We start from the raw sequence: 19500 nt of genomic DNA, 5'->3' as shown, positions 1-19500 counted from the left end.
GTTCTCCAATTGGTAATTTAAATATAATAGAAAAATATCATGATATAGGTGATGTAGTATTAAGAAACCATAGTTTTAGAACTGATGGACATGAAATAAAACACAATGGTTTTAAAAAATGGCGATCAAGAGTGAGAGTTTTTAGGAACCAAAAAAGACTAGTTTAATTTGAGCAATGCTATAATGGGCCTATTCGCTGGTTGGGGCTGGTGCTGGTTTGGGCTGGCTGGTGCTGTTTTTTTGTGAGAGGAAAACACTGTTGGCTAGCTGGTTTGGGCTGGCTGAAACCAACAAGCGAACAGGCTGAATGTTTCAAAATGTTACGCTGAAGAACCATTGTATTTTATAAAACTACGGTATCTTTTAATACTCCAAAAATAACCTGCATGCAAATACTATGTCCTTTCTCTAAACTTCCAACAGCACATTGGCACTTGAAATAATATAAAGTACAGTTCATCAGAGAACACCCAGTCCAGAATATTTTATGAGGTTCAGCTCCGATTTGCGCGCGTCCATCTGGGATTGTTCAATCAATATATATATATATATATATATATATACGGTTCAGGTCGCGCGAGCGATGTGCTGGTAATCAAAGATTACGTGGATTTAAGGGCTAGCTCAAGACCGGAGAGAATGCACGGTTGATGGATGAATGAACCCATGCATTATAGTACTATATATAATATAATAATAATATATACCTCTGCGCATCAGGCTGGCGCGACGCAGTAAAATAAAATATATAATACTCTGACTGAAGAGGTGATGACGGTGGTTATTAAACTACTACAAGTAGTTCCACCGCTGATGCATCTGGGAAAAGCATCCATGACCGCTTTGCTGCCTGCAACAAGGGTGGTCAGAGCCGGGAGCAAATTATCTATTCATCCATGAGGTGAAAAAGGTCTGAGTTCTTGCTCTGGAGCTGCGCCTTTGATAATTGAGATATTGGTGTTCCATCATTGCTGCAGGTTAGCAGCAGTAGCTTTTTAATCTCCAGGGTGAAAAGGATGCATTCCATAACAGGCACTGCCATGTTGCATCGGTACTCTTTTCTTTAACCTCCGTTTGAAATTGAATGCAATGCATCATTCGCTTATTCCATCATTTCACCATCTCTAATAGTATAATCTATTGTTATGCCGTGGCCAGGGGTCATAAACATGTACTCTTACTACTAGTAGTCTTCATTCAAACATTAATCAAAGAGGGACGTGGCATGGCCTGACATTGAGCATCACTTTATTCCAAACCGGTCAGGCTGTAATCATCTTATATATTATAAACAAATATATATAGTACTTACACGGCTGAAGGCTCGGCATCGTGGACAGGCTGTAATCCGTATATCCTCTGCGCGCAATCCTCGGGCTCCCTCGTCCTGCTTGTGCTTCTGTTCTTCGGTTCTACTTCTGAGAAAAATTACTGCGGAATTTGAGCTTGGCTGGCGGATTCGAGTTTGAGCTTGCCTCCCGGAAGTTAGTTAGGTTGTGTTTAGTTTCCAAAAAGTTTTCAAAAAAGTGCTATAGTAGCCATTACATCGAATCTTGCGATACGTGTATGGAGTATTAAATGTAGACGAAAAAAAAACTAATTGCACAGTTTGGTTGGAAATCACGAGACGAACGTTTTGAGCTTAATTAGTCCATGATTGAACACTAATTGCCAAATAAAAATAAAAATGCTACAGTAGCTAAATTCCTAAATTTCGCGAACTAAAGACAGCCTTACATTAGCCCATGCTCCTACTACCAATGTTGGCGCTGCTCCGGTGCTCCCATAAACTCAATCAAGTAGTACTACCCCTAGTAGTGTAGTACTAGTACAGGCAGCTCCTGCCGAAGCTGAGCGCTATACTAGCTTGTTCAGTCTTCAGAGAGAGGTGCACGGATGTGTCAGGTAGGGGGCTTCTGAAAAACATCAAGACTGTACCGTTCTTGTTGCAGGGACATCCCAGCCGTACCTGACGCCAACAATTTTTTCGCCGTCGCCAACCTTGCTGGAGTTGTGTTTCTTTTCATTTTCAGCATTATTATGGTTTTGAACGACGTGGGCGGTGGGGGGAGAGACAGATGCAGCGACACTTTGTTCAGGAAACGAATGGAGCCAGTACAAGGCTAGCTGGAATTGGTTCGTTCGGTTTTGAAACCAATTCAGGGCATTATGGAATGGTAAATGAATCAACTCCGAGAGTTGCAAATTATTTTAAAATTAAAAATGTCTATAACGACAAATAAGTTTATTATAAAGAAATATATTTGTGTGTATTTAATGATTCTAATATGGTGTCATAAATATTATATTACTTTGTAATTCGGTTAAACTTAAAAAAATGATTCAAGATAACTACATGAGTTGATTAATTTTAGGACGGAGAGGGCCTGTAGGCTAGCTGGGTCTGGAAGTCTGCTAAAAGATAAGTTACATATAATGTCACCCTCACGTTAAAGCAAAATATCCGTGCAAAAGGATTGGTAGATAGAATTCAGATCTCTTAGGTGGGATAATCATATTCTTTTTTTATTGAATGTTCTTAAATACAAATACAAAATGGATACTTTGAATTCAAATTTGCACTCGAATACCTATTTTTTAAGTTAGTTGGTAGCAAGTATTCATTTGTTTTATTGTGTTTTAGGAGAACAAAATTATTATACAAGAGTAGATATGTTAAAGTATGACTATATGACACATGTATACAAAAATAGCTTGTTGAAAAAAACATGTATTCAAAATCCATATAGCACTGAACACGGGGGAGAAACAACATGACAGCGTTAGCTAATAAAGAGAAACATTGTAGAAGATTGAGACCATAGTATAAGTCCATCAGCACTGATGGAGAATAGATAACAAAAGGTTCAGCAGGTCACACAAGTCTAAGATTATTTAGACGGCACACAAGCTGTGAAAACAAGCAAAATGTTGAGACTAATGAGCGCAAACCCACCTCTCCATGAAGGTTGCTAGTTCATGGATCTATACATCAAGTTTGATATGATAACATGCATGGCTTCGGTTAGTTAGCATATAGTTGTATGGCACTTGTACTCCTAGCATCTAGGGAGAGCTGTTTGCTCACAAACGGCCACACGCTGCTCGAGTGATGAGGTGTAAACTTTTTCTTCTCCACTTCATTGGCTATACGCAGAGCCCATGCCTCTTTCCCAAAGAAAAACTCCATAATTCTACTGCATCTTTCTCCTTCTCATGCCCATGGCAGATGACTCTTTCATGTCCACCGCCTCTCCACCGACACTAATCCCTTTGCCTCTGCTCCCTATGGTGATCCTCTATCCGCTGCCACCATTGCCATGATCAACATCAAGGCTCACGTCCCTGTCACTTATGACATGTATTCTTCGAACTTTTGCTAGTGGCCAACCATCTTCGAGCTGACAACGTTGCAAAAGCTCATCCTTCTGAACCACATCGATGGCTTTCTCTCAATACCATCCTTCATGCACAACGACATTGAGTTGATGCAGGTTGATTCCTGCATTGTATCATGGCACTACACCACCATGTCCAAGGAGACTATGGATGCCATGTATAAACATAGGAATTCGGCGCCCTCTGCTTGGACAACGATCACTAGGCTCTTCCTCAACAACAGCCTTCAATGTGCAGTTTACGCCTACTAGGAGTGAAAGGGTTGTCACGCCTAAGAGAGGGTGTGAATTATGCAACTTAAAACTACTTGGCGTCTAAAACCTACTTATCAAAACATATGCAAGATACCGTCTAAATATGTACTATAATTTTGCTAAGTTTTGTTATCTCAAAATCAAAAGAGTTATGCAGCCCAGATTCCAATCTTACACTACCAGGAGGCCACTTTGGGTTAATAGAGCGAGCAGGGCATCCGTCTCCATCTTATATTAGTCATGCTTTATGGAGAGCATCGTCTCCACTCAATAAAAAAATATTCTATCTTCATGAGATAAATATTCGTTAATAAATTTATCTAAACATATTTATGAGGTTTAGTATCGAAGAATTTATTGCACAGAAACACAATGTTGTAATTGGAGTTTAATTTAGATGTTCAGTTTAGCAGCTACGACTTTTTTAGTTTCTAAAAAAACTATGACATCAGCACATGCAGTCTCCCGTGTTTATTTTTTTTCTCGAACAACGCAGGAGAGTTGCGTGTCATTTCATTAAGAATAAAAAAGAAACAGAGGGCCGGCAAGAACCGGCTCCGGCCCAAGTACAAAGAACTCCACCCAAACACACACCACCGAATGGAAGCAAACTCTTACAGACAAATAAAAGAGACAACAACTAAAACTCTGACCAACCTAGACACAATCTAAGCGGCCAAGGACAGCGACCGGGCAAGGAGCTCTTGGAGTTTAGAAGCTCCAGCCAACCCCAAAAACTGCATTCATCAACTATCACTCGGAGCTGATCTGGAATGCTACGCCTAGTGTGCTCGAAAATACAAGAGTTCCTGTGTTTCCAGGTTTCCCAAGCTACCAGAATAATTAAAGAGTTGAACCCCTTTTGCAAATCTTTTGGAATAAGCCGAAGACCTTTTCTCCACCAGCTAGAGAATTTGGTGTCTAACGTTGAGGGCGCTAGAGCAGGTAATGTAGGGCTTGGAGAATTGAAAACCAAATCTGCCTGGTGAAGACACAGCCCTCAAGGATGTGTTATATGGTTTCTTCCTCCTGATCACAAAAAAGTATAAGCCTTCGAGTGGGGCAAGCCTCTTTTAGCAAGTCGGTCTTGCCGTCTAACATCGATTGTTGATAGCCAACCAAATGAAAAACTTGCACTGGAGTGGAGCCCAACTCTTCCAATTTTTTTCCATGGTGCAAATTTGATGGTCTCAACAAAGAAAGCAGTATACGCTGATTTGCTGGTGTAACTTCCATCTAAACCGATCAGGTATTTCCTGCTGCAAGGTCAAGCCCTCCACTAGATCCCAAATATTGAGATAATCTTCCAAGACTTGGACAGTACGTGCACCTTTGATATGTGCCACCCATCTCCAATTATTTAGAGCCTCAGCTACTGTCCTTCTATTGAGCGACATTTTGGGAACAGCTTTGATCAAATTTGGGGCAAGTTCAGTAATGGTTCTGCCGTTCAGCCACCTGTCCTTCAATTCTAGAATAAAATTGATTCCCCATTACCAACAATACAGTCAACCGCCAAGTGAATCATTGCTTCTGCACACTGAGGAATTTGAACCTGAAAACCAGCCCAAGGTTATGGATCCCCAAGCCACCATACTTACCCTTTTCCATGAAACTAAACAATTACCTCCACTTGCTTGTTCCTGCCCTTTCCTTACAAAACCTCTCCTCCTGTTATCTACTGCCTTGATTATCCATTTAGGGAGATCAAAGGCAATCATTAAATAAATGGGGGTGGCTGTCATGACCACCCGCACCAAGATCAAGCGACCAGCCCTATTCATTAGCTGTGCCTTCCACCCTGGGAGAAGATCAGCCACTTTATCAACTAGAGGTAGCAGCACCTCCTTGGTGGGTTTGTGAATAGAAAGGGGTAGCCCAAGACATGTGCAATGGAATTCCTGACAGCACAAGTCCGCCGCTGTAAGCTGCAGATGCTCTGTAGAACAGTGGATGGGGAAGATTGAGCTCTTGGTTAGATTAGTAAGCAGACCCGAGGCATGGCCAAATAAATCCAGCATTGTCTTGATGACTTGCAGGTCCATCCTATATGGCCACAAGAAAACCACAGCATCATCCGCATAAAAGGAGATTCGATGTCTAGCATGTTACACAGCAAGCGGCTGGAGCATCTGCTCTCTAGTTGCATATTCCACCAGAGAGTTCAGAACATCCATGACGAATATAAAAAGCATGGGAGAGGGGGTCACCCTGACGGAGGCCACACCGATGATGTATGGATGCACCTGGCTGTCCGAGACTTGGGTAGAGGAGGTGGATAAAATCAGGCAAAGGTCACACCACAGCTGTCCAAAACCCACATGTGTAACTATTTAGCTTATTCCAAACTTCGTGTATCTGAAAACGGAGGGAATACATTCGAAAGTATAACCTGCCTCATCACATGTGGATACAGAAGTTCGTAGAGAAAATGAAACCAACAAACCATTGGCCCAATCTAAAAAAATGATCCGTATAGTTATGTCGGCCACTATTTATATACATTCACCAGTAAAAGTGGTGTTAAGAATACATTTCACCGAATGAATATGATATGCCCCCACAAACAAGAGCGGACAGAAAACTAAAAAGAAAATAAAAAGGTTACATACAACTTACGGCGAAAGTTCATATTGAACTAACCCATTCCAAGTGGGCGATGACACCATTTACAGCTGAAGATCATCAAGTGTCAATTCTTCTGCTGGCATCAACTTTAATTTCTGCAAACGATAGCAATCCAATTCAGTTTTGCCAAGCCATCACGCAAAGTCGACTAGTAACAGGACAAGCTACTTACTGTGATGAACTGGGGAGGATCATCAAGGCTAGATGAACCAAGGATGATGTCACGCTTCAGCTTGGATGAAAGCTTGTGTGCAGCACGTAACTGGAAAATTTCCAATAATGGTTACAGCATGCAGCATGAAAATACTTACACAAATGATGGATCTTAGAATTCTAATGCATCACATACTTTAACTCATATCCTCTACAGAAACTGTAACATACAAATGCAACTAAACAATGTACTGGAGATACCTCTGATCGAGTAGCACCACCTATTACAAAAACAAATATACGCTGACCAAGTTTCCTGAAGTCACTGGAGGCATGCTTCAACACAGAATCACTGGAAAAAATCGAAGCCGTCAGCAGATGTTGATGAAAGTTATATAACAGATTGTAACTTATATTTGCACAAATTTGATAATGCAATGCATAAAAATCTGATGCATGAGTGTGCAAACAAAGATTCATGCTACTTGCAATAAATCCCAGAAATTCACAATAGCAATTATCTAACCAGCTTCTAGCGCACATGATAACATTCTGATAATATATACTCAATTATCAAAAAGGTCCTCCCATATTTCTAATGCACATAATTTTAATTTTGAGATGACTTTTACCTTTTCCTCCATACATACCTTCCCATTACATATTAACAAAGGATTTAAATGAAGGTAAAATGGCCCTTTCAACATTTCTTTTGCTTGTTATACAAAACTAGCATAATTGCCCAAACAACAGCATAACATCATGGCTACATTTTAGAATATAATTATAGTCATTACATTTATACTGTCACATGAAGTTTCATAGTTTAGATCTAAAGGAGTTGTACTTCGGTTACTATTCGTATTATATTAGATACAAAACAATTGTATCATTCATATATACATCTGACTCTCCGCTTGCTATAAACTGGAGCCCCAAAAACAAGTATACTAAATATTTTCCTTTTTTTCTCAGTTAATGAGATTTTCTGGTTCTTTTTTTGGATTTCATGAATTTAGGATTAATGTGGCGCTTGAATACCATCAATTAATTTTTGTACATTGTGAAGATCCTCCAAAGGCGTAGCAAGGGAAAGAAGTAGAACTTCTAATTTTTTCCCTGCTGGTAATATGGAAATATTTCTGCAGCAACCACATTTTCCTCTTTGCGGCAGTGACAAGGATTTCTGTCAGCACTGGTGGTAGTAGACCTGACAAGAGGAATTCCAGCTGCGCAGGCGGCAGTGATTCATCTACCAGGTGGAATTCCAGCATCTGTCGGTAGCGCTCTTCTCCTGGGGCGGCGATTGGTGGTGGTACATCTAGTTATGGAGTTCCAGGGAAGCAGGTGCCAGGATTTCTCTTCGACAAGAACTCTGGCGTATGGCAGTGGTGGAATTTGTCTTCTCAGATGACAAACACATCTCATCACGGAAGTACATTCTCTGCGTGTTCATCTGGTTGTGGATCAACTCCCGTGTGGTTGCAGTATTCCAACGACTTTGATCGGAGAAACAGATTAGGTTGTGACGCCAATTCGATTAGGTCTGATTGGTTGCTTCCACTATATTGCATAGCATATACTATTTATGCAGCATATCCTTAACCTGAATAAGAACAATAAAATTCGCTGTTGTTTGGTCTACCTGGATAGGAAGTTGTACAGTATTATGCGAGTGATTGGTTCCAAACATAACTGGTTAGCCTGCATAGGGGAATACACAGGAGGTGTGTTTGGTTGGCTGTGCTAGGGTGCAGTGGCGGAACCAGAAATTTTGATTAGAGCGGGCCAGCTAAACATGGTCAATCCCATCAAAATATATTATATACTTTTTAAAAGGTTTGTAATGACATTTTTAAGATTCTCAAAGCCAACTAGTAAGAAAATAGAGAAAACGTTGACGGATAAGTCTCATGTGTGGCTGGTCTTTGTGGGGCTGTGCCGCTCACATGGTCCTTATGGCTGTTTTTCTGTTTTTAGGACAGCATCTTAGATTAGAGGACAGCATCTTAGACTAGAGGACAGCATCTTAGCTAGGACAGCATATTAGCATCTTAGACTAGCGTCTTGGCATATGCTTGGCTGGCTAGCAGCCTATAAATATGTAACCCCAACCCATCAGGTTGGCATAGCATTTGTGTGAGTTTGTGTGAGAAATAAACAAGAAAATTGCCCCAACTCCTAATGTCATCCTCTCTCGTTGAGAGTAAGAATTCTCCTACTACCAAGAGTGAGAATTCAGCGACTAACAACTGGTATCAGAGCCGTATTATCCTGTAGCCTGAGCATCTCTTGCTCATCTTCTCTCCCAGCCCCACAACAGCCCCAGCTGTTGGCAGCAGCAGCTCCTCCGGCCGCTCCTGTTCACTCCTCTCCCAGCTCGTCTGAAGCAGCCCTCTCCCCACGCAGCAGCCCCCCGGTAGCGCGTCATGTCTGCAGGGCAGTCTCAGCGCTCGGTCGCCTCGAGCACGCGGCGTCGGCAGGAGGCTGAACTTGCCGCGGCAGAGGAACGCGAGCGAGCGGCGGCAGAGACCGCTGTGGCGGCGGCAAGGGCGTCGAGGCTGGCAGCGGCGGAGCTGGCAGCAGCCAGAGCGGAGGCGGAAGCAGCGGCGGCGGCGGATGCAGCGCGTGCGGCGGCAGCGGTGGTCGAGTTTCTGCGCGGCAGCGTCAGCAGCTCCGTTTGTGCTGACGACAGTGCCGACGCGGACCTCGAGCTGCTAGAGAGGGAGGCAGCGCGAGCGCGGGAGGCACAGTGGGCAGCCGCGCACGCCCACGAGCGTGGCGGCAGCCCAGACAGGCGCGCACGGCGGTGGCGCTCCTGGGGCAGCCGCGCACGTCCACGAGCGTGGCGGCAGCCCATACAGGCGCGGACGCGCTGGCGGCGCTCCTGGTGGAGGCGCGCACGGCGGTGGCGCTCCTGGGGCAGCCGCGCACGTCCACGTGCGTGGCGGCAGCCCAGACAGGCGCGGACGCGCTGGCGGCGCTCCTGGAGGAGGCGCGCATGACGGTGGCGCTCCTGGAGGAGGCGCGCACGGCAACGGTGGCGGACGGGTCGATGGAGATCGCGGCCTTCACAGGCAGCGTGGCTCTCTCCCCGGATCGGTACCGTGGTTACCACGGGTTCCAGGCTGTTGTCAGGGACGTCGGCCCCGGCGGTGGGTGGCCTACCCTCACCAAGACCAACTACGTCGAGTGGGCTGCGGTGATGAGGGTAAAGCTCCAGGTGCGACACATGTGGGAGGCAGTCTGGTACGGCGACGTCGACTACGACCTAGATCGACGGGCGCTGGATGCTCTCATCGCTGCAGTCCCGCCCGAGATGCAGTTCTCGCTTACCAGCAAGCGGACTGCCAAGGAGGCTTGGGACGCCATCGCTGCGGCACGCATCGGCAGCGACCGCGCCAGCAAGTCCACACTGCAGGCACTTCACAAGGAGTGGGAGAACCTTGCCTTCAAGCCAGGTGAGGACGTTGATGACTTTGCTCTCCGTCTCAACACTCTGTTGCAGAAGATGGTGCAGTTCGGCGACGACACCTACGGCGAGGAGAGAGCTGTCGAAAAGCTCTTCCGCTGCGTCCCCGAGAAGTACAAGCAGATGGCTCGCTCGATCGAGTCTCTGCTGGATCTCTCCACGATGTCGATCGAGGATGCGATAGGTCGCCTCAAGGTCGTCGACAGCGATGAGCCACAGTCCCTCTCGGGGCCCATCACCACTGGCGGGAAGCTCCTCACTCGGGAGCAGTGGCTTGCCAGCCAAGGTGACCGGAGGAAGGGGGAGCCTTCTTCCGCGACAGGCGGCCGCAAGCGTGGAAAGCCGCGCAAGGCGCGCAGAGACGCCCAGGCCGGGGCGCGAGGACGTGCCGAGGGTGATGCCCGCGGAGGCGCCCAGGGCGCCGCCGCCGGCAGGCACAAGCCGGCACGAGACGACACCTGCCGCAACTGCGGCCAGCTTGGCCATTGGGCCAAGGACTGTCGACAGCCACGACGCGGCCAGGCCCACGTCGCGCAGGCGGAGGAGGAGCCGGCTCTGTTCATGGCACATGCCAGCATCGAGCTACCTCCAGCGGCACCGGCCGCAGCGGCTCTCCTCCACATTGACGAGCCAAAAGCACACGCCCTCCTCGGTGACAGCTCCGGCAACGACAAGACTGACGAGTGGTGCCTCGACACCGGCGCCACCCATCACATGACCGGTCGACGGGAGTTCTTCACCGAGCTTGACTCTAGCGTTCGAGGCTCCGTCAAGTTTCGGGATGCCTCCGGCGTGGAGATCAAGGGCGTCGGCTCCATCATCTTCACCGCCGTGTCTGGTGAGCACAGGTTGCTCACCGGAGTCTACTACATCCCCGCGTTGAGGAACTCCATCATCAGCTTGGGACAGCTGGATGAGAACGGTTCGCGCGTGGTGGTTGAGGATGGAGTCATGAGGATTTGGGATCGCCGTCGTCGCCTTCTTGCCAAGGTATCCAGAAGCGCAAATCGACTCTACGTCCTTAACGTGCAGGTGGCACAACCCCTCAGTCTCGCTGCTCATCGGGACGACGAGGCGTGGCAGTGGCACGAGTGTTTCGAGCACCTTCACTTCGAGGCCCTGAAGCGGCTCAGTGCCATGGAGATGGTGCGAGGCCTGCCGTGCCTCGACCATGTGGAGCAGCTCTGCGACGTCTGCGTGTTGACGAAGCAGAGGCGACTCCCCTTTCCCCAGCGGGCGAGCTTTCGAGCCAAGGAGAGGCTCGAACTCGTGCACGGGGACTTGTGTGGCCCGGTGACACTGGCCACACCGGGAGGACGACGCTACTTCCTGCTGCTCGTCGACGACTTCTCCCGCTACATGTGGGTGATGGTCCTCGGCAGCAAGGGAGAGGCCGCGGACGCCATCAGGCGCGCACAGGCTGCTGCGGAGGCGGAGTGCGGCCGCAAGCTGCGCGTGCTGCGCACCGACAACGTTGGCTGAATTCGCGTCGTACTGCGCTGATGAGGGCATTCAGCGCCACTACTCCGTGCCGTACAGCCCGCAGCAGAACGGCGTCGTCGAGCGGCGCAACCAGACGGTTGTGGGGATGGCTCGGGCCCTTCTCAAGCAGAGGGGGATGCCGGCTGTCTTCTGGGGAGAGGCGGTGGTGTCGGCCGTCTACATCCTCAACCGCTCGCCTACCAAGGCGCTCGACGGCAGGACGTCGTACGAGGCTTGGCATGGGCGCAAGCCGACGGTCTCCCACTTGCGGGTCTTCGGCTGCCTCGCGTTCGCTAAGGAGCTTGGCCACATCAGCAAGCTCGACGACAGGAGCACTCCGGGAGTGTTCATCGGCTACGCGGAGGGCTCGAAGGCCTACCGCATCCTCGACCCGAAGATACAGCTTGTGCGCATGGCGCGCGACGTTATGTTCGACGAAGGGTGAGGATGGGCGTGGGACAAGGCGGTGGACGATGGCTCGGCTCCGACGTACGACGACTTCACTGTCGAGTACGTCCACTTCGAGGGAGCTGGGGGAGTAGGCAGCTCTTCTTCGGCGAGCGCGTCTACCCCAGTCCCCGAGCCTCCACCGACCTCGGCGCCTGCTACTCCGACAGCACCACGCTCTCCAGCCAGGACCTCGGCTGCAATGAGTTCTTCGCCGGCTCCACCACAGCCGGCAACACCACGCACTCCAGCATCGACAGGCACCTCTCCGGGCACGTCTACTCTAGCTCGTGTCGAGCACAGCCCGGTTGAGCTCGCTACTCCGCTCTCTCACGACGAGGAGCGCATCGACGCGTACCACGACGGCGAGCCATTGCGGTACCGTACGATGGAGAATCTTCTCGGCGACCAGCCGATGCCGGGACCGGTGCCTCACGACCTGGAGGCACAGTTGCACCTTGCGTGTGACGACGGCGAGCCTCGGTCGTATGCAGAGGCTGAGAGACGCGGCATGGCACGCCGCGATGCAGTTGGAGATGGATGCGGTTGAGAAGAACCGCACCTGGGAGCTTGCTGACCTTCCTCGTGGTCACCGCTCGATCACCCTTAAGTGGGTGTAGCTGAAGAGGGATGAAGCCGGCGCCATCGTCAAGCACAAGGCTCGCTTGGTGGCACGAGGTTTCTCGCAGCAGGAGGGGGTCGACTTCGACGACGCCTTTGCTTCCGTGGCACGGATGGAGTCCGTGCGACTCCTCCTTGCGCTAGCTGCCCTGGAGGGCTGGCGTGTTCATCACATGGACGTCAAGTCGGCGTTCCTTAACGGCGACTTGAAGGAGTAGGTCTACGTGCACCAGCCGCCGGGATTTGCGATCCCCGGCAAGGAGGGCAAGGTACTCCGCCTGCGCAAGGCCCTCTATGGCTTGCGGTAGGCACCGAGGGCGTGGAATGCCAAGTTGGATTCCACGCTAAAGAGGATGGGCTTCGAGCAAAGCCCGCACGAGGCGGCCATCTACCGACAGGGCAATGGAGGAAATGCCCTGCTGGTGGGTGTCTACGTCGACTACTTGGTGATCACCGGCACCAAGGATGCAGAGGTGGCGGCATTCAAGAAAGAGATGGAGGTCACCTTCCAGATGAGTGACCTAGGGCCTCTCTCCTTCTACCTGGGAATCAAGGTGCACCAGGATGACTCTGGGATCACGCTTCGACAGACCGCCTACGCCAAGCGCGTCGTTGAGCTAGCTGGGCTCACCGACTGCAACCCAGCTCTCACTCCGATGGAGGAGAGGCTGAAGCTGAGCCGCGACAGCACCTCCATCTGCCACAAGCTCGTCCTCAAGGTGTGCGCCGTCATCAAGTCCACCGACGGGGAAGGAATCGAGAGGGCAGCAGGTGCAGAGCGGGCGCATCCACTGCAGAGCGGGTGCAAGGACAAGGCAGTTGGCTGCAGTGCGGATGCTGTTAGTCGCTGAATTCTTACTCTTGGTAGAAGTAGAATTCTTACTCTCATCGAGAGAGTATGACACTAGGAGTTGGGGCAATTTTCTGGTTTATTTCCAAATGTCATACCAACCTGAGGGGTTGGGGATACATATTTATAGGCTGTTAGCCAGCCAAGCATATGCCAAGATGCTAGTCTAAGATGCTAAGATGCTAGTCTAAGATGCTAATATGCTGTCCTCTAGGGAGCTGTCCTAGATGCTAAGATGCTGTCCTTGTGGCAGCAACAGCCAGCAGCCCCACAAAGACCAGACCAACCAGACTTATCCATCATTCAACAGCCAGCAGCCCCACAAAGACCAGACCAGCCAGACTTATTCATCATTCTCCCCCTAAGTCTTGTGCGTCGTCTTGTGTGAAAGTTGAACCATCCCGGTCCTCGAGCAGAGCTCAAGGAACTTGATCCTCCCAAGGGGCTTGGTGAGCAGGTCCGCAAGCTGGTCCTTGGTGTTGATGTAGCTCGCCTTGATGCTCCCTTCCTCCAAGCAGCCTCGGATGAAGTGGTACCTCACCCAGATGTGCTTGCTGCGTTCATGGAAAACGGGGTTCTTTGCCAGGGCCAGAGCGGACTTGCTGTCCACCTTGAGCTCCACCGCTCTAGTGTCTCTGCCGAGGAGATAACCAAGCAGTCGAGCGAGCCAGAGCGCCTGAGTCGAAGCGGTGGAGGCCGCTATGTACTCGGCCTCGCAGCTGGACAAGGCCACCACCTGCTGCTCGACCGACTGCCAGCTAACGAGGCACTTGCCGAGGAAGAAGAGGATCCCTCTCGTGCTCTTGCTGGTGTCAATGTCGCCGGCGTGGTCGCTGTCGCTGTACCCGACGAAGTGTGCCGCCCCAGAGCACCTAGGGTAGTAGAGGCCGTGATTGAGAGTCCCCGCAACGTAGCGGATGATCCTCTTCACAGCCTGCTGGTGCTTCGTTGTCGGTTGCTGCATGAACCGACTAACGTAGCTGATGGAGAATACCAAGTCCGGCCGTGTGTGGGCGAGGTAGCGAAGGCTCCCCACAAGACGCCAGTACTGCGTAGCGTCCACCTCCTCCGTCGTGCTGTCGCGGCTCAGCTTCCGCCTCTCCTCCATCGGAGTGAGAGCTGGGTTGCAGTCGGTGAGCCCAGCTAGCTCAACGATGTGCTTGGCGTAGGCGGTCTGTCGAAGCGTGATCTCGGAGTCATCCTGGTGCACCTCAATTCCCAGGTAGGAGAGAGGCCCCAAGTCACTCATCTGGAAGGTGGCCTTCATCTCTTCCTTGATTGCCGCCACCTCCGCATCCTTGGTGCCGGTGATCATTAAGTCCTCGACGTAGACACCCACCAGCAAAGCATTTCCTCCTTTGCCCCGTCGGTAGATGGCCGCCTCGTGCGGGTTTTGCTCGATGCCCATCCCCTTTAGTGTGGAATCCAACTTGGCAATCCACGCCCTCGGTGCCTACCGCAAGCCATAGAGGGCCTTGCGCAGGCGGAGCACCTTGCCCTCCTTGCCGGGGATCGCAAATCCCAGCGGCTGGTGCACGTAGACCTCCTCCTTCAAGTCGCCGTTAAGGAACGCCGACTTGACATCCATGTGATGAACACGCCAGCCCTCCGGGGCAGCTAGCACAAGGAGTCGCACGAACTCCATCCGTGCCACGGGAGCAAAGGCGTCGTCGAAGTCGACCCCCTCCTGCTGCACGAAACCTCGTGCCACCAAGCGAGCCTTGTGCTTGACGATGGCGCCAGCTTCATCCCTCTTCAGCTTGTACACCCACTTAAGGGTGATCGCGCGGTGACCACAAGGAAGGTCAGCAAGCTCCCAGGTGCGGTTCTTCTCAACCGCATCCATCTCCAATTGCATCGCGGCGCGCCATGCCGCGTGTCTCTCGGCCTCTGCAAACGACCGAGGCTCGCCATCGTCACACGCAAGGTGCAACTGCGCCTCCAGGTCGTGAGGCACCGGTCCCGGCACCGGCTGGTCGCCGAGAAGGTTCTCCATCGTACGGTACCGCAACGGCTCGCCATCGTGGTACGCGTCGATGCGCTCCTCGTCGTGAGAGAGCGGAAGTAGCAAGCTCAACTGAGCTGTGCTCGACACGAGCTGGTGTTGGAGTAGACGTGCCTAGAGAGGTGCCTGTCGATGCTGGAGTGCATGGCGGTGCCGACTGTGGTGGAGCCGGCGAAGGACTCGTCGCAGCCGAGGTCCTGGCTGGAGAGCGTGGTGCTGTCGGAATAACAGGCGCCGGGGTCGGTGGAGGCTCGGGGACTGGGTAGACGCACTTGCCGAAGAAGAGCTGCCTACTCCCCCAGCTCCCTCGAAGTGGACGTACTCGACAGTGAAGTCGTCGTACGTCGGAGCCGAGCCATCGTCCACCGCCTTGTCCCACGCCCATCCTCGCCCTTCGTCGAACACAACGTCGCATGCCGTGCGCACACGATGTGTCTTCGGGTCGAGGATGCGGTAGGCCTTCGAGCCCTCCGCGTAGCTGATGAACACTCCCGGAGTGCTCCTGTCGTCGAGCTTGCTGATGTGGCCAAGCTCCTTAGCAAACGCGAGGCAGCTGAAGACCCGCAAGTGGGAGACCGTCGGCTTGCGCCCATGCCAAGCCTCGTACGGCGTCCTGCCGTCAAGCGCCTTGGTAGACGAGCGGTTGAGGATGTAGACGGCCGCCACCGCCGTCTCTCCCCAGAAGACAGCCGACATCCCCCTCTGCTTGAGAAGGGCCCGAGCCATCCCCACAACCGTCTGGTTGCGCCGCTCGACGACGCCGTTCTGCTGCGGGTTGTACGGCGCGGAGTAGTGGCGCTGAATGCCCTCATCTGCGCAGTACGACGCGAATTCAGCCGTCGTGAATTCGCCGCCGTTGTCGGTGCGCAGCACACGCAGCTTGCGGACGCACTCCGCCTCCACAGCAGCCTGCGAGCACCTGATGGCGTCCGCAGCCTCTCCCTTGCCGCCGAGGACCATCACCCACATGTAGCGGGAAAGGTCGTCGACGAGCAACAAGAAGTAGCGTCGTCCTCCCGGTGTGGCCGGTGTCACCGGGCCACACAAGTCCCCATGCACAAGCTCGAGCTTCTCCTTGGCTCGAAAGCTCGCCCGCTGGGGAAAGGGGAGTCGCCTCTGCTTCGTCAACACGCAGACATCGCAGAGCTGCTCCACATGGTCGAGGCACGGCAGGCCTCGCACCATCTCCGTGGCACTGAGCCGCTTCAGGGCCTCGAAGTGAAGGTGCCCGAAGCGCTCATGCCACTGCCACGCCTCGTCATCCCGACGAGCAGCGAGACACAGGGGTTGTGCCACCTGCACGTTAAGGATGTAGAGTCGATTTGTGCTTCTGGATACCTTGGCAAGAAGGCGACGACAGCGATCCCAAATCCTCATGACTCCATCCTCAACCACCACGCGCGAACCGTTCTCATCCAGCTGTCCCAAGCTGATGATGGAGTTCCTCAACACGGGGATGTAGTAGACTCCGGTGAGCAGCCTGTGCTCACTAGACACGGCGGTGAAGATGACGGAGCCAACGCCCTTGATCTCCACGCCGGAGGCATCCGCAAACTTAATGGAGCCTCGGACGCTAGAGTCAAGCTCGGTGAAGAACTCCCGTCGACCGGTCATGTGATGGGTGGCGCCGGTGTCGAGGCACCACCCATCAGTCTTGTCGTTGCCGGAGCCGTCGCCGAGGAGGGCGTGTGCTTTTGGTTTGTCAAGGTGGAGAGCCGCTGCGGCCAGTGCCGCTGGAGGTAGCTCGATGCTTGCATGTGCCATGAACAAACCGGCTCCTCCGCCTGTGCGACGTGGGCCTGGCCGCGTCGTGGCTGTCGACAATCCTTGGCCCAATGGCCAAGCTGACCGCAGTTGCGGCAGGCGTCGTCTCGTGCCGGCGGCACCGCCCTGGGCGCCTCCGCGGACATCACCCTCGGCACGTCCTCACGCCCCGGCATGAGCATCTCTGCGCGCCTTGCGCGGCTTGCCACGCTTGCGGCCGCCTGTCACGGAAGAAGGCCCCCCCTTCTTTCGGTCACCTTGGCTGGCAAGCCACTGCTCCCGAGTGAGAAGGAGCTTCCCACCAGTGGTGATGGGCCCTGTGAGGGACTATGGCTCATCGCTGTCAACGACCTTGAGGCAACCTATCGCCTCCTCGATCGACATCGTGGAGAGAACCAATAGAGACTCGATCGAGCGAGCCACCTGCTTGTACTTCTCGGGGACGCAGCGGAAGAGCTTTTCGACAGCTCTCTCCTTGCCGTAGGTGTCATCGCCGAACTGCACCATCTTCTGCAACAGAGTGTTGAGACGGAGAGCGAAATCATCAACGTCCTCACCTGGCTTGAAGGCCAGGTTCTCCCACTCCTTGCGAAGTGCCTGCAGTGTGGACTTGCGGGCGCGGTCGCTACCGATGCGTGCCGCAGCGATGGCGTCCCAAGCCTCCTTGGCAGTCCGCTTGTTGGTAAGCGAGAACTGCATCTCGGGCGGGACTGCAGCGATAAGGGCATCCAGCGCCCGTCGATCTAGGTCGTAGTCGACGTCGCCGTACCGAACTGCCTCCCACATGTGCCGCACCTGGAGCTTTACCCTCATCACCGCAGCCCACTAGACGTAGTTGGTCTTGGTGAGGGTAGGCCACCCACCGCCGGGGCCGACGTCCCTGACGACAGCCTGGAGCCCGTGGTAACCATGGTACCGATCCGGGGAGAGAGAGCCACGCTGCCTGTGAAGGCCGCGCTCTCCATCGACCCGTCCGCCACCGTCGCCGTGCGCACCTCCTCCAGGAGCGCCGCCGCCGTGCGCGCCTCCTCCAGGAGCACCGCCGCCGTGCGCGCCTCCTCCAGGAGCGCCACCGGCGCGTCCGTGCCTGTCAGGGCTGCCGCCGCGCTCGTGGGCGTGCGCGGCTGCCCACTGCGCCGCCCGCGCTCGTCCTGCCTCCCTCCCCAGCAACTCGAGGTCCGCGTCGGCGCTGTCGTCAGCAGAAACGGAGCTGCTGATGCTGCCTCGTAGGGCCTCGACCTCTGCTGCCACCAAACGGGCTGCATCCGCCGCCGCCGCTGCTTCCGCCTCCGCTCTGGCTGCTGCAAGCTCCGCCGCTGCCAGCGTCGACGCCCTTGCCGCCGCCGAGCGGTCTCTACCGCCGCTCGCTCGCGTTCCTCTGCCGCGGCAAGTTCGGCCTCCTGCCGACGTCGCGTGCTCGAGGCGACCGAGCGCTGAGACTGCCCTGTGGACATGACGCACTACCGGGGGGCTGCTGCGTGGGGAGAGGGCTGCTTCAGATGAGCTGCTACTCGTCTGCGCAGAGGGAGAGGAGTGAGCAAGAACGGCCGGAGCTGCTGCTGCTCCTAGCTGGGGCTGTTGTGCGGCTGGGAAAGGAGATGAGCAGGAGATGCTCAGGCTACAGGATAGTACGGCTCTGATACCAGTTGTTAGTCGCTGAATTCTTACTCTCATCGAGAGAGGATGACAATAGGAGTTGGGACAATTTTCTGGTTTATTTCTAAATGCCATGCCAATCTGAGGGGTTGGGGATACATATTTATAAGCTGCTAGCCAGCCAAGCATATGTCAAGATGCTAGTCTAAGATGCTAGTATGCTATCCTCTAAGATGCTGTCCTAGATGCTAAGATGTTGTCCTTGTGGCAGCAACAGCCAGCAGCCCCACAAAGACCAGACCAGCCAGACTTATCCATCAGATGCAAGTTCCCACTTGCATAGCTGGATATGCCAAATTTGAGCGAATAGTGGGATGCAGGCTTAAGCTGCTTTGAAGAGAGTGTCAGCCTGCATAAGGTCTTATGCATATAAACAATCAGACCCAGTTTGCATTACGAGCGCCTAGATAAGGAGTAATGTAGGTAACAATTCAGACCCTTAGTTCCCTGCTATCTAGTTGTGTGCAATAATTCATATCCACCTTCTGATCAGTTTGCAAGCAGTTACCTAGCTTCTCCACAGACGACTTTTGTTGCCATGTCAAAGTTGAGCAGAAAAATGCTAAACATTGGGACCAAGTGATGATGGATCTCCTGTTAACCCGTGTGGCCGTGTCGGTGATATTGGCTCTCAGTAGCAGCAAATACAAACTTAGCTGGCTCAGTAATGGAAAGGAGGAGCAATTCTTATCCAAACAAGCAGAAGCAACGGGTCAGGCTGTAGCACAACTCAACTGGATCATTTTTTCTGATGATTCAGCAGACAGCT

At 52.5% G+C, this 19500-nt stretch overlaps 1 protein-coding gene and 1 pseudogene across 1 annotated transcript; one reads left to right on the top strand and one right to left on the bottom strand.

Annotated features, from left to right (window-relative positions):
• Positions 1 to 6322: 6322 nt before the first annotated feature.
• LOC136465580 (uncharacterized) lies at positions 6323 to 14714 on the bottom strand. Its single transcript, XM_066464255.1, has 4 exons — positions 14460 to 14714; positions 13088 to 13279; positions 6454 to 6543; positions 6323 to 6376 (listed from the first exon to the last, which is right to left on the bottom strand). The coding sequence occupies exons 1-4, from the start codon at positions 14712 to 14714 to the stop codon at positions 6323 to 6325; spliced, it is 591 nt and encodes a 196-aa protein (XP_066320352.1).
• Positions 14715 to 17146: 2432 nt separating this feature from the next.
• On the top strand, positions 17147 to 18305 carry LOC136465579 (uncharacterized; annotated as a pseudogene).
• The last annotated feature ends 1195 nt before the right edge of the window (positions 18306 to 19500 follow it).

Source organism: Miscanthus floridulus, chromosome 7, assembly GCF_019320115.1.
Source record: "Miscanthus floridulus cultivar M001 chromosome 7, ASM1932011v1, whole genome shotgun sequence".
Lineage (NCBI taxonomy): Eukaryota > Viridiplantae > Streptophyta > Magnoliopsida > Poales > Poaceae > Miscanthus > Miscanthus floridulus.
This window is presented reverse-complemented; position numbering and strand designations above follow the sequence as displayed.

Bases quoted from the DNA above. Each gene is read 5' to 3' on its own strand.
- LOC136465580 (XM_066464255.1), bottom strand. From the start codon at position 14,714: ATGGGCATCGAGCAAAACCCGCACGAGGCGGCCATCTACCGACGGGGC. The intron at 13,280-14,459 runs GTTGAGCTAGCT...TCCGCACTGCAG, and splicing joins CCGCCTACGCCAAGCACATC to CCAACTGCCTTGTCCTTGCA. The intron at 6,544-13,087 runs GTGAGCCCAGCT...GAAATTTTCCAG, and splicing joins TGAGAGCTGGGTTGCAGTCG to TTACGTGCTGCACACAAGCT.